General features: G+C 41.4%; 1 protein-coding gene across 1 annotated transcript in view; it reads right to left on the bottom strand.

Moving 5' to 3' along the window:
- Positions 1–13,592, bottom strand: part of UNC80 (unc-80 homolog, NALCN channel complex subunit) — a 222,439-nt gene that overhangs the window by 167,528 nt on the left and 41,319 nt on the right. Inside the window, exons 8-13 of the mRNA XM_049888066.1 lie at positions 8,768–9,029; positions 7,187–7,321; positions 5,403–5,619; positions 4,482–4,622; positions 3,051–3,319; positions 1,064–1,432 (exon numbers count right to left, since the gene is read on the bottom strand). Of these exons, the coding sequence (XP_049744023.1) occupies positions 1,064–1,432; positions 3,051–3,319; positions 4,482–4,622; positions 5,403–5,619; positions 7,187–7,321; positions 8,768–9,029 (1,393 nt within the window). The remainder of the gene's footprint in view (positions 1–1,063; positions 1,433–3,050; positions 3,320–4,481; positions 4,623–5,402; positions 5,620–7,186; positions 7,322–8,767; positions 9,030–13,592) is intronic.

The following is a 13,592-nucleotide window of genomic DNA, read 5'->3' as shown; positions in this document are numbered from 1 at the left end:
GAATATTTGTCCAGGAATATTTGGATCACAGTCTTTGTAGTGGGAAGATAGGAGTCATAGTGAGGTGAAGAAACCGATGATAAATTCACTATAAATATGAGGGAAGAGAGACTGGAAAGACATGAAGAAGAAGTTATAGAAGAAAAAGGAGCTCTATCACACTTATTCAGATGTAAAACCCAGATGTTCTGTAAGAAGAGAGGGGCGGATTACAGCTTAGCTAATTTTTTAATATGTAGATGATAGAACTCGGCACAGCATAATCTTACATTTGTAAACACTCCACTCAATTACAGATTGTCACCTGCTAGACATTCAAACCTCTTGTTGATTTTAATTTCTGAACAGCCTTTTTCAGTGAAAGCTGAGTTGAAATCGGTGTAAGTATGTGAACTCAAACTGAGCTAATTCTTGTTTAAAGTCCAAATTAAAGAGAAAAACTAATTCTTGATGGTAAACGCAGAGATCACAAGCCAGATGTTGACAAGGCACAGGGAATTAAATTCAGGAACAATCAAAAATAGGAAAACTAAAGCCACTGGGATGACTCATTGAGACGTGGGAAGACGGAGGCTTCTTCTTTCCAAACCAACACAAAATAAACCAACCAACAAACCAAACAAAATTCTCCACTTACTTTCTCCTTCAAAGTGGATGAAGTTGGCTGCCAAAAATGTGTTCCCTGGATCAAGAGAAAGAGTTTTAACTTGAAGGAAAATTAGGTTGGCCCTTGAAAGTTTTGAGAAAGAAGCTGCATATGGTTGTAGACAGAGAGCTATAGCAATGGAGGTTGTATCTGAGGTGTTCTCCTGCAGCAATTACACGACCTGGGTATTAGCCCTAACATTGGCTTGGTTGGCAATGGTTTTTGGATTTAGAATACAGTTTCATGTAACTGTTTCCACAAATGCCTGCTTATAACCTAATGAAGAGATTTCTACTGTAACCACTTTCTTGCTCTAGGGACTAGTTATTGTTCCGAGTCATGAATTGCTGTTCAGCAAGCACTGGAAAAAATTAGAGGCGATATTTTATGAAGACATGAAATGTAGTTCAGTCATACCTTCCCTTGGTTCTTATCACTCTTCTCATAAGGACCACCTCCACCTCCTCCACCACCTCCTCCATCACCTCCTCCACCTCCTCCATCTCCACCTCCTCCTTCTTCTCCTCCACCATCTCCAGCTCCACTAACTGAAGGACCCCCGAATCCACTGGTGGAACTTCCAGATACTCCTTTGAATTGGAAAGTTCCCTCACTTGGTCTCTTTTCCACAGTCTCATTTTCCTTGTTTTCACTCTTCTTTTGATTCTTTTCCACACAGGGAACCACACCAAGTTGAAGCAAACATTCAACAATGTTTAGTGCCACATCGCAGATGCGGGAGCTGATGTCATGGTTAAGGACAAGATAAACAGCCTTCAGAACCACCTGGGGGATGACAAAGATAAACACAAAGTGATTAAGTTACCAGAAGTACCTCTTCCTAAATAAAAAAACATGGAACCAAACCCATGGCCATTGAGTTGAATTTCGAGTCACAGCAACCCTATAGGACAGAGTAGAACTGCCCCATGGGGTTTCCAAGGCTGTAAATCTTTATGAAAGCAGACTGCCACATCTTTCTCCCACAGAGCAGCTGATGGGTTCAAACCACCAGCCTTTCAGTTAGTAGCTTAGTGATTAACCTCTTCTTCCTATAAGTTGTTGTTGTTGTTAGGTGCTGTTGAGTTGGTTCCAACTCGTAGCGACCCTGTAGACCAGAGCAGAACTGCCTCATAGGGTTTCCAAGGAGCAGCTGGTGGATTTGAACTGCCGACTTTTGGTTAGCAGCTGTAGCTCTTAACCACTGTGATAGATTTGGTTATTCTGCTTAACCAATTTCCTTTAGGCGATTCTATATATTTGGGCATAAATACTGCAGATAATTTTCAGATATTCCTGCTTAAGTTGCATTAGGATTATGTGTATGTGCTTAGTACATAGTATAAAACTCCTAATGAATTAAAAATGTTTACATGTATTATTTCACTTATCTTCCAAAAATTTCTGTGATGTAGACAGTTAAAGGGAATACCGAAACATAGGGAGTTAATGGGAGAGTAATTATTTACCCAAATAGAAATTTGTTCAACTATTTTTTTGAACTAGAGTGTTTTAACCCTCCATCTCTCATTTTCCACTAATAATAGATAAAGAACAATGACTGCCTTGAGTTTGCAATACAGGAACATTTGCACATTCATAACTGTATCATTATTTACACTTCCATTTTCAATGCAAATATTTGGGTGTTTAAATTATGTCCCTTTATTGATTTTAATATTTTAAATTACTTGCTGAACCTGGTTCCCTAATGTGAAATAAAAATTCATGAAATATAATTATAAAATTTAACAACCCTTTCATTTGCTAATAACCATAATCAAGACAGGCACTCTCGAGACCAAAAAAAACCAAAACCAAACCGAGTGCCATCGAGTTGACTCCAACTCATAGTGACCCTATAGGACAGAGGAGAGCTGCTCCACAGAGTTCCCAAGGACTGCCTGGCGGATTCGAACTGCCGACCCTTTGGTTAGCAGCTGTAGCACTTAATCACTACGCCACCAGGGTTTCCCACTCTTGAGAAAGCAGGCTTAAATCTTTTAACAGACTTCTGTTCATTTTTCCTTGCTACACAGGAGCTTGTAGTCCTGTTGCTTATATAAAAAAAGAAAATAGCTGAGGACTTTTCCCTCTTATTCTAGAAAAAAGGAATTTAATAGCAAATACATACATGCACATATATTTGTATAGGTATCTTTAGGATCACTAATTTTTCCAGATTATAAACATATTCTGAGATTAATCCACTGTAATACTTGAAAAAACAAAAGATGCCTCTTTGATAGTTGACATATTTGTGAAAATTTACATAAGGATAGCTTTTCATTTTAAGGTTCAGCATCTCTAAGAATCTATTTGCTCGTTTTACCCATCATTGTAAAAACTGGAACAAAGAGTCCTTATCTTTCAAGTTTTAGGAAGAAAACCTCATGCTTCTTACAGAAAGATCCAGCATGCCATTCTTGTGGACAAAGTTATTGGTCCCATCAATATGTTCTGTGTCCTCCAGGTAGCTGTAGTTTATGCAGGAGTCGGTGAGACTTCGAGGCAGGTTTGCACATGCCAGGGGTTCATGTGGCATCTCTGGGATAGGCACCTGGTTGCAGAGCTTCCTCATGTGCTCACTGAAAAAGTCTGCATAGCCTACATTGAAGGACGCCAATGTGGTATTGAAGGTTGCAACTGTGATAGTGGAGATCTGGGATCGCACTATTAAAATGAAAGCAATGTCTTATTGTGGCATCATGGTAGGCAATGGTGCTATTATTTAAATCATGACCATAGTCACAACTGTCGCTTTTGCAGATATTTGACTTATAGTTTCAGAGCTATTCTTAACTCCCAGGAAACTGTTGAAAGTGTTGAGGCCATGTACCATCTGGTAAATAATAATAGAAAAATGAGAATTCTAACTGCCTTTGTTAAGGCTGAGGGTAGAATTTAACTGTCATACTGTCATCTAACATTGACTTAGTTTAACCTATCACATCAGTGGGTTCCACCCACTGTTAGATAACACACCACATTGATATAGTTAAACTAGTTGAAGTACAAATTCTGAGTTGTTAAAATATTTGGTTTTACTTCGTATATTTAAGCAACAAGAATTTTTTTTTTCTCCTTTGGTTAAGAGTGATGAAAAATAAATTTGTGATGGTAACTAATAGATGTTTTCAAATACTTGGAATTGATTCCTGGTAAAATTTATACTTATAGGTTAAGAACACAGCACAGAACTTGTCCTGGATTCTACCCAGAGACACATGTTTGCTGCACATAGGGGACACATGGCACTTATCTGAACTGGAAGCTGTCTGAAAAAGAACCAATGGCCTTGGAAGGTAGTGATTTTCCTGTCACTGAAGGTCTACAAGCCTTTCAGAGGGACACCATAGAGGGAAACAAAGCACTGAATCTAGATGTCTTCCAAGGTCCCTTCTAACCCTGTGAATCTATGATCTTTTGAGAACAAATATGAATGATTCATTCCTGCTCTCTCTGAGCTGGTGGTATGGTGTTCATAACTCAAAAATACCAAACCTATTGCTGTCAAGTTGATTTCAACTCACAGCAATCCTACAGGACAGAGTAGAACTGCCCCATAGGGTTGCCAAGGAGTGGCTGGTGGATTTGAACTGCTGACCTTTTGGTTAGCAGCCGTAATGCTTAACCATTGTGCCACCTGTACTGTTAAATAGCTGTTGCTACTAAGGACATTCTAAGAATGGTTACAAGTAAATTACCAAGTACTATAATACAGGTTTTCAAAAAGCATAAAAAATAAGATTACAATGAATAACAGAACATGGAGTAAACCAAGAAACAGGAAAAGAAACCTTAGTTCCCCCTGCAGAGCCTACCTCTGACTCACCTTCTTTGACAGTGTTTTCTCCATGGCTGTTGGAGTGGTCCGGCAGGTCACTCACCAGGGTATGGTGGGAATGCGAGTGCCTGGCGCTCAGGCTTTCCATCTCAGTGGCTGCATCAGAACTTCCCCGCCGGCTAAATTTCCCTGACAGGATAAGGGGATTTTAAAATCAGACAGATATTCTGCAGAGATTTTGTTTTTCCAAAGGACAGCAGTGACCATGGGCAGATATTAGGAAGAGTGTGTGGCCCAGCCAAAATAGCAAGAATTGAACTTGCCTTGGGAATATTTAGGGTGAAAATGATTGATGAAGCTGCCCCAATGTGATAAGGTCAGCCCCAATCTAAGCTCAATGTCAGGAACCATCTTTTATGGCACCACTAGTTGTGGGCTCCTAATTTTAAGTTGTTCTTCTTAGTATGCCCTCCAGAAAAACAAACACTTTCTCTTTCTTCTCTTCTCCTCTTCCTCCCCCTCCTTCTCTTTCTCTTTCTTCTTCTTCCCCCTCTTCTTCTTCTTCACCCCTCCTCCTTCTCCCTCCCCCTCTCTTTCCCCTTCTTCTCCTCCTCATTTTCCTCCTTTATATCATTTATATCAGGGTTAAATAACAGTCTGTCTTTAGATTCACAATGACAGTTAATGTATAGAACCCTCTAAGACCATGTTTACCCATCTAGGATGATCTAAGAAATAGGGCCATTACCTGTCTAATTATATAGAATCCTTATATTATCTATTCAATTATCTGCATTACTCTGGCTGTGAAGACATGGGCATTATTTTGGTACCTAGGAGTCTGCATTTGGGCCCCAATTTCTTGGCTAAATTATTAAAAAATGATCTAGATTTGGCTGGGAGCCCTAGATTCAGGTTCCTGAACAGATCACTCAAGCTCTGTGCTACTTTGGAAGGTTCTGTGGTCACCTAAAATGGTGGTTTGCCAGCCTCCTTTTTCAATTCCTCGCCTGTCTTCTCCAAGACCAGAGAAACTTCCGAAGGAGAATGTGCTGCGGGTGGGGGATACATCTAGGTGGTCCTCATGAAGCAGAAAGGGCACTCCCATTCTTCGTGGCCTCCTCTTCCCCGTGTGGTGGAATGGAATGGACCCTTTCCGCTCTCGGTCTTCTTTGCGGCTCTTGAACTACAAGGATGAGAGACAAAGGGTTAGAAAAAGAGCAAAGCAAAGGTAACAGTTTGCTTCCCAGTGGGCTCCATGATTTATAGTAAAATGCAGGAAATGTTACAGGGAGAGGAGACCCAGAAAGTCACTGAATAGCATTCAATAGAGATGGGAGACATGTACATTGTGATCAAAGAGTGAGAGAAACTAAGTAAAAGGTAAAATATTCCATAGATCTTTTTGCTGGGTTGGGTTACAGCAGTGGCCCTCAAAGTACGGTCTCTAGACCAGCAGCATTAGCAACACCTGGGAACTTGTCAGAAATGCAAGTTTCTGGGTTTTACACCAGACATACTGGATCAGAATTCAGAGGCCCAGCAGTCCGTATTTTGGCAAGCCCTTCAGATGATTCTGATACACTCTAAAGTTTGAGAACCACTGGGTTGGAATACAGGATCCGTGAGCCATCATGTGGACCAGCCAGTCTTCTTTTGTTCCATTGTTCAAGACTACAATCCAACATTCCAGCCAGCCAACTTCAAATGTGTGCAGTTGCTCATAAGGAGAGTCAAAGAAGATACAGAACATGAAATGGAACAAAACCACTATTTCCACCAGTCAAACAAGTCCAAGAACCAGTGTACCCACAGTTTAGTCCACAACTGATGGTAATTGGGTGGGAAGATTTTAAAAAATACCAGTGCCTCTGCTTAACCTCCAGAGGTTCTAAGTTAATTGCTCTGGGGTCAGGCCTGGGTACTTGTATTTTTAATAGCTACCTAGAGATTCTCATGTGCAGCCAGTATTGAAAACCTCTTTTTTTCTCTCAAATGATCAAAGTTCTTAGAAAAACGATGGCCATTACCTATTAGTGCCCTATCAATAAAGGAAGACATGACTGTCTCTTTAGCAACACTCTGAACTCATAGTTAATAACATACTCTGTCCTGTTCACCAACAGAACTAAACTAATCATCCTGAAAAAGAGAAAACTAAACCACACACATATATGTTGTTCTACACATATTATTTTATATTTCTCTAACACTAGATATTTACAAAAAAGAGAAAGAGAGGTGAAATGATGGATTCAAAAGAACATGAATTCTTTAACTAGAAGATTTAGATTTGAGTTTGGACTCAACCTTTGGCAAACTACCTAAAGTTTCTAAGGCTCAGTTTCTTTTCTGAAAAATGGAAGAATAAGGATTGCTTTTGGATTAAATAAGAACTATTCCTATAGAGTTCTTAAAAAAATGAGATGAGCCATGCAAGTGTGAGTTACTATCACTACTAACATACTACCATCGCCGCCAGACTATTGCAATGGCTTTATATGTATCATTAGAATTGAGCTTTGTAGCAGCCCCACAGGACATTTATAATAGGAAACACATTCATACACACAGAGAGACTTGCCCAGAGTTAAGCTGCAAGCCGGTGGTATAGCTCAGAGCTGGCCTCTGTTTCTGAGGTCCCTTTCCCACCTCACCCCACACTGCAGCATGATCAGAAGCACCTGATGCCCCACTGATTTTCTTTTTTTTTAATTACCAAAATATCAAAGAGCTTAAGTGGCTCCACTTACCTTCTTAAAAATGTTCATGCCCAAGTCTGAAGAAAGATCTGGGACAGCAGACCTACGCAGATTGGTCAATGAAACCTTGGAAAAGGCCTCTGGGCTGAGCGATTTTTCCTCTTCATTACACTTCATAGTGAGATCCTTAATACATAATAAAGGCAGACTCAGTGATCAAGGATGTAGGGATTTACAGCCAAATGCTTTTCTTATTGCAATATCACATTTTTATTAACGACATGCCTACTGATCTGATATCTATGAATTCTGTAACTGACATGTCCAGTTTTTCAGAATCCAAATCCTGCTACTGAGAAGGAGATATAGTACTTCATATTAATTGCGACTTATGGCTATAGTCCTTATGCAATTTTAGAGATTCTGGAATGCTAAGAAAATAGGGAGGAGATGGATATCACTTCTCATTTTATTAAAATGCTGATGCTTTTCCCTTTAATAATTCATCAAAGCAAATAATCACTTTGGACAGAATCATCTGCTAATATAAAAGAGTATATTTCTTTTTCATTGTAATACTCTTCATGTTTACTTTCAGAACATGCAGAAATTTTGCAGACACAGCCAACTCACATTTAAGGAAACCCAAACAACTGGAACACTTTGCAAATCGCATTTCTCTCTACGTATTCAACACATAACAGTGATGAGAAGGAGGAGAAGAGCAAGTGAGCAAGCTGATATTAGGACATTCATTCCTCAAAATGTGATTTTCAGGGGATGTAACTGTATCAGTACAGTTCTCCAATCATCTGATATAATAGCAAAGCTGTATTTCAAAAAGCAATATTCCCAACAATGACATAGAGGCACTGAAAATTTTTGCATTATGCAAAATGGGCCAAATAATCGTCAACAAAATGCTAGTGTCAGACGTTTTATGGTATACTGATTATCAATGGATTATATGTGAGATCGCTCTATTAACTACTACTTTGATTAGCCAGAAGACCCAATTTTCCACTATTTTGGATGAACAGTTGGCAAAGAATATTAAATATACCATGGACTGCCAAGAGAACGAACAAATCTGTCTTGGAAGAAGTACAACCAGAATGCTCCTTGGAAGCAAGGATGGCAAGACTGCATACTTTAGACATGTTGTCAGGAGGGATCAGTCCCTGGAGAAGGACATCATGCTTGGTAAAGTAGAGGGTCAGCAAAAAAGAGGAAGTCCCTCAATGGGGTGGATTTACGCAGTGGCTGCAACAATGAGCTCAAGCATAGCAACAATTGTGAGGATGGCGCAGGACCAGGCGGTGTTTCATTCTGTTGTGCATAGGGTTGTTATGAGTCAGAACTGACTTGACACAACAATAACAGAGGTTTACTCTAGATCAGCATGTCCAAGAAGCATTTAGATAGCACATCTTTAAATAGTAAATAAGGCACTGAAGAGCAGGACAAAGGTCCAGTAGTAATAAATGGAAGGGAAAGGATAATGGCAACAAAGTAACCATCAGCTAAATTATCAGCACTAGAATAAACAGAAGTTGGACACACAGAAGAAGAAAAAAATCTGTCACGTCCAAAGTTGTTGGTTCAAAGGACAATGGAGCAAAACTCTCTTACTTGGGTTTTGTGGGTGTTCACTAGGGAAGGAGCTGCTGCCACCATCGAGCTACTCCTAGGTCTTGGCAGGAGAGGAATATCCGGTTCTGGGGGCTTTTCTGGCTTCTCTTCCAACATGTGTCGCAGTCTCTGTAGATAATACATCAGGGACCACTGAGTGCCCTCCTCAGACCAGTGAGGCTGGAGTAGACAGCGAAGAACAGCAACATCAAAGTAGGTGGCATAGCGGGACCTCTGGCATGGAGGTATCACAAGAGAGGCCCTGTTCCCAATGGCAGAAAGAGATGATTACATTGACAGTCCACACAACATTGTTCATAGCTTTTCTTTTCTCATTCATTCATTCATTCACTTCTTCTTTGCCTGGTTTGCTCTAATATCCTTCTAACTGGTCCCCATCATTCCACATTTGCTGCTTGCCAGGCTAGGACACTTTCTGGAAGCAGATGCATACGATGGAGTTTTGAGGGGTGAATAGGAAATAGGCAGGCAAAGTTGAGAATGGGGCAGGAAGGTGGACTGGCATTTCAGCTGGAGGAGACAACACCTACAAAAGTATGGAGTTTAATAAAATCATGAATTCTAGGGGTGCCATAAGTAATCGGTATAGTTGGTGAGTACCTCGGAAGGGGGCCAATGACATAAGTCTGAGCTATTAAAAAAGTCAGGTTCAGATAATGATGTTTCCTTTACACTAAGCTATCAGGCTCGAGTTTTACTCTGATAGAAAGAGGAATGATATCTGTACGGCCTATTTCGTTGGACTATTTTAATTTCAAGTGTGATAACATTATGTAAAAGAATGAAAGAAACTGCAAAGTGCTGAACAAATGAAAATTACACTATGAGAAAAATGAAATCATCTTGAAAACCTGAAAGTTATTTAGACATGTAAGATAACAAAACCAATTTTTTAAAACACTCAAGGCCCTGGAATTCTAATATTAGATTTAAACACACGATTGATTCATTACTTAGTGTTTGATTTTACTCTACTACAAAATTGTTTTAAGCACCTACTCAGTATAATATGTCATCTTAGATGTCTTAGGAGATAGGAAAGTAAGTTCAACTTCTTCACCTTGAGGAACATATGGTCCAGTTAAGATGACAGACAGTAAATGACAAAATATAAATTGAGCAATTCTGGGACTCAAGTTGGTATCTTAAACCTAAAATCTAAACTTGACCCCCAAGCACAATTTCCTCCTGTGTTAGATGATATAAAAGGGAAATTTCTGTACCCTGCTATCATCTTGCAAATGGCCCTACCCGCTCCTAAAGAACTCCAGCAGAAAGTTTAGCAGCCGAGAGTGAGGAGAAGAGGTTTTCATAAACTTCCCGAGCCCATATTTTTTTAATTGGCAGTCATGACTCATTAGTAGGTCAAAAAATTCATCCAACAGGACATGACTACTATTAAAATGTTAACTAGAACAGAATAAAAATATCAGGAAGCATCAAAGTAAAGGCTGATATTGTTGGTAAAACCTTTGTTTCGCTTCACACATTTGTCATGAGTCCTGAGTTATATATATTCCTTACTGTAGGTTGCAGTCAAAAGTTCAAAAATACAAACCCAGACCATGTGAATCATTTTCATAGCCTTTCTACTCCTCCATCAAAACACGTGTCACGCTTTGCTGTTTCTATGCTCGTTAATAGCATCATCTGGTTTTTGAAGGGCAACTGCCCATGTACACGTGGGTTTGGAATTCAGTGCTATCTCATAGTCTTATGTTCTTGAATATTTGAATTGACAAGTATGACACTAAATTTAAGTTAAAATTCAACCACATAAAGTGCTACAATGCTAATTACTTAACTGAGTTAGCAGTCATGTGAAGAGAAGTTTCTACAATCAGCTAAAGTTCCCATATATGCTATGCCTGAATTTATCCCTTTTCCAGGAATCTAGAAAACTTTTTGGACATCAGTTGCAAGACAATTTTCAATCCATCGGAACGTGCCATAGCTTCTCCTTCCAATCACTAGCCACCAACATCCCTCAACAGGCCCACTGCAACTACTTCATACCAGTCTCATTGCTTTTTCTCTTGTCCCCCTACTCTCCTGCTCAAAACCTTCCAGCCAATTTTTAAATCACACTGAATAAAATCCAGGCTCCTTACACTGGGCAACAAAGCCTGCATAATCTCGCTATGCCGACCACTCCAACTTCATTCTCAATCATGCTTGCCCTGGTATGCCAGTTATCATAGATTTATTGCCTCTCAGGTCCAAATTCATCTTTTTTGTCTGCTCCATGAAAATGGATCTGAGACTTTAAAACATTTTTTCTTTGCAAGCTGGCATAATGTAAAGCTTTGTCCGTAGAGAGGGAACAGAAGAGATATTGCAGGAGGAAATACTTTCAGCCTATACGCTTCTCCAGCACCCAGCTCCTGCAGTCTGTGCAGCCTCTCCAGCGCCTGGCTCCTGCAGGGTGTGCAGCCTCTCCGGCGCCTGGCTCCTGCAGGGTGTGCAGCCTCTCTGGTGCCTGGCTGCTGCAGGCTGTGAAGCCTCTCCAGTGCCTGGCTCCTGCAGGATGTGCAGCCTCTCCAGTGCCTGGCTGCTGCAGGCTGTGAAGCCTCTCCAGTGCCTGGCTGCTGCAGGCTGTGAAGCCTCTCCAGTGCCTGGCTCCTGCAGGATGTGCAGCCTCTCCAGTGCCTGGCTGCTGCAGGCTGTGCAGCCTCTCCAGTGCCTGGCTGCTGCAGGCTGTGAAGCCTCTCCAGTGCCTGGCTCCTGCAGGATGTGCAGCCTCTCCAGTGCCTGGCTGCTGCAGGCTGTGAAGCCTCTCCAGTGCCTGGCTGCTGCAGGCTGTGAAGCCTCTCCAGTGCCTGGCTCCTGCAGGATGTGCAGCCTCTCCAGTGCCTGGCTCCTGCAGGGTGTGCAGCCTCTCCCGTGCCTGGCTGCTGCAGGCTGTGAAGCCTCTCCAGTGCCTGGCTCCTGCAGGATGTGCAGCCTCTCCAGTGCCTGGCTCCTGCAGGGTGTGCAGCCTCTCCAGTGCCTGGCTGCTGCAGGCTGTGAAGCCTCTCCAGTGCCTGGCTCCTGCAGGGTGTGCAGCCTCTCCCGTACCTGTCTCCTGTAGTCTTGCAGCCTCTCCCGCGCCTGGCTCCTGCAGGGCACATGGCTTCCCTAGCGTGCAACTTCTGCAGCATGGGTGGTTTCTCCAGCACCACGTTCCTGAAACTCATCTTTTTCAGGACCTAGAAACTACAGTGGCATGGTGGCCAGCAGCAACCAGTGGCCAATAACTCTCCCTGTCATATGCCACTTTGGGCAGTTTTGTTGCAGAGTGCCTCCAGTACCTCCCCATGAACAGCCTTCCGTACCTCCTTAGAGGACAGATTTCTGACATGTTCCGGGGGACAAATTCCCAGCAAGTTTCATTGGTGCAGAACCACAGTGACTTCCTCTACCATCCAGTGAGCTATGGCCCTGCCCTCTCCAACAGAGTCTAGATCTCAGTCCTGTGGTGTGCTGGGGTATGGGAACCTCTTCCCTGAGTGCTCTGTCTGAGCCCTAGAATTGGTGACTACTACTTATATATGCTATTCTTATATACTTTGGAGTTTTCTTTACTTCTTACTGTTGTTGTTAGGTGCCATCAAGTCAGTTTGGACTCATAGCAACCCTATGTACAACAGAACTAAACACTACCTGGTCTTGTGCATCCTACCAATCATTGTTATGCTTGAGGCCATTGTTGCAGCCACTGTGTCAATCCATCTCATTGAGGGCCTTTCTCCTCCTCACTGACCTTCCATTTTACCAAGCATGACATCATTCTCTGGACACTGGTCCCTCCTACAAACATGTCCAAACGATATGAGACAAAGTCTCACCATCTTTGCCTCTAATGAACATTCCAACTGTACTTCTTCCAAGGCAGACCTGTTCGGTTTTCTGGCAGTCCATGGTATACTCAGTATTCTTCACAAACGCCATAAGTCAAAGGTAGCAATTATTCTTCAGTCTTCCTTATTTATTGTCCAGCTTTCACATGCATATGAGGCAACTGAAAATACCTGTGGCTTGGGTCAGACATCCCTTAGTCCTTAAAGTGACATCATTGCTTTTTAACACTCTAAAGAGGTCTTTTGCCGCAGATTTGCCCAATGCGATAGCCCTTCCCTGGGCATTGATTGTGGATCCAAGTAAAATGAAATCCTTGACAACTTCAATATTTTCTCTGTTTATCATGATGTTGCTTATTGGTCCAGTTGTGAAGATTTTTGTTTTCTTTATGTTAAGGTGTAATTCACAGTGAAGGCTGTAGTCTCTGATCTTCATCAGTAAGTGCTCCAAGTCCTCTTCACTTTCAGCAAACAAGGTCATGTCATCTGTATATTGCAGGTTGTTAATGAGTCTTCCTCTAATCCTGATGCCATGTTCTTCTTCATATTGTCCAGCTTTTCACATTATTTGCTCAGCATACAGATTGAAAACATGGTGAAAAGACACAACCCTGACACACACCTTTCTTGATTTTAAACCATGCAGTATTTCCTTGTTCTGTTCGAACAACTACCTCTTGTTCTAAGTACAGGTTTCTCATGAGCACAATTAGTGTGCTGGAATTCCCATTATTTGCAATGTTATCCATAATTTGTTATGATCCACACAGTCAAATGCCTTTACACAGTCAATAAAACATAGGTAAACATCTTTCTGGTATTATCTGTTTTCAGCCATGATCCATCTGACATCAGCAATGATATCCCTTGTTCCACATTCTCTTCGGAATCTGGCTTGAATTTCTGGCAGTTGTCTGTCTATGTAGTGCTGCAACCAATTTTAAATTGTCTTCACTGTAATTTTA

Source organism: Elephas maximus, chromosome 6, assembly GCF_024166365.1.
Source record: "Elephas maximus indicus isolate mEleMax1 chromosome 6, mEleMax1 primary haplotype, whole genome shotgun sequence".
Lineage (NCBI taxonomy): Eukaryota > Metazoa > Chordata > Mammalia > Proboscidea > Elephantidae > Elephas > Elephas maximus.
The sequence above is the reverse complement of the archived record's forward strand: the minus strand, read 5'-3'. Positions and strand labels throughout refer to the sequence as shown.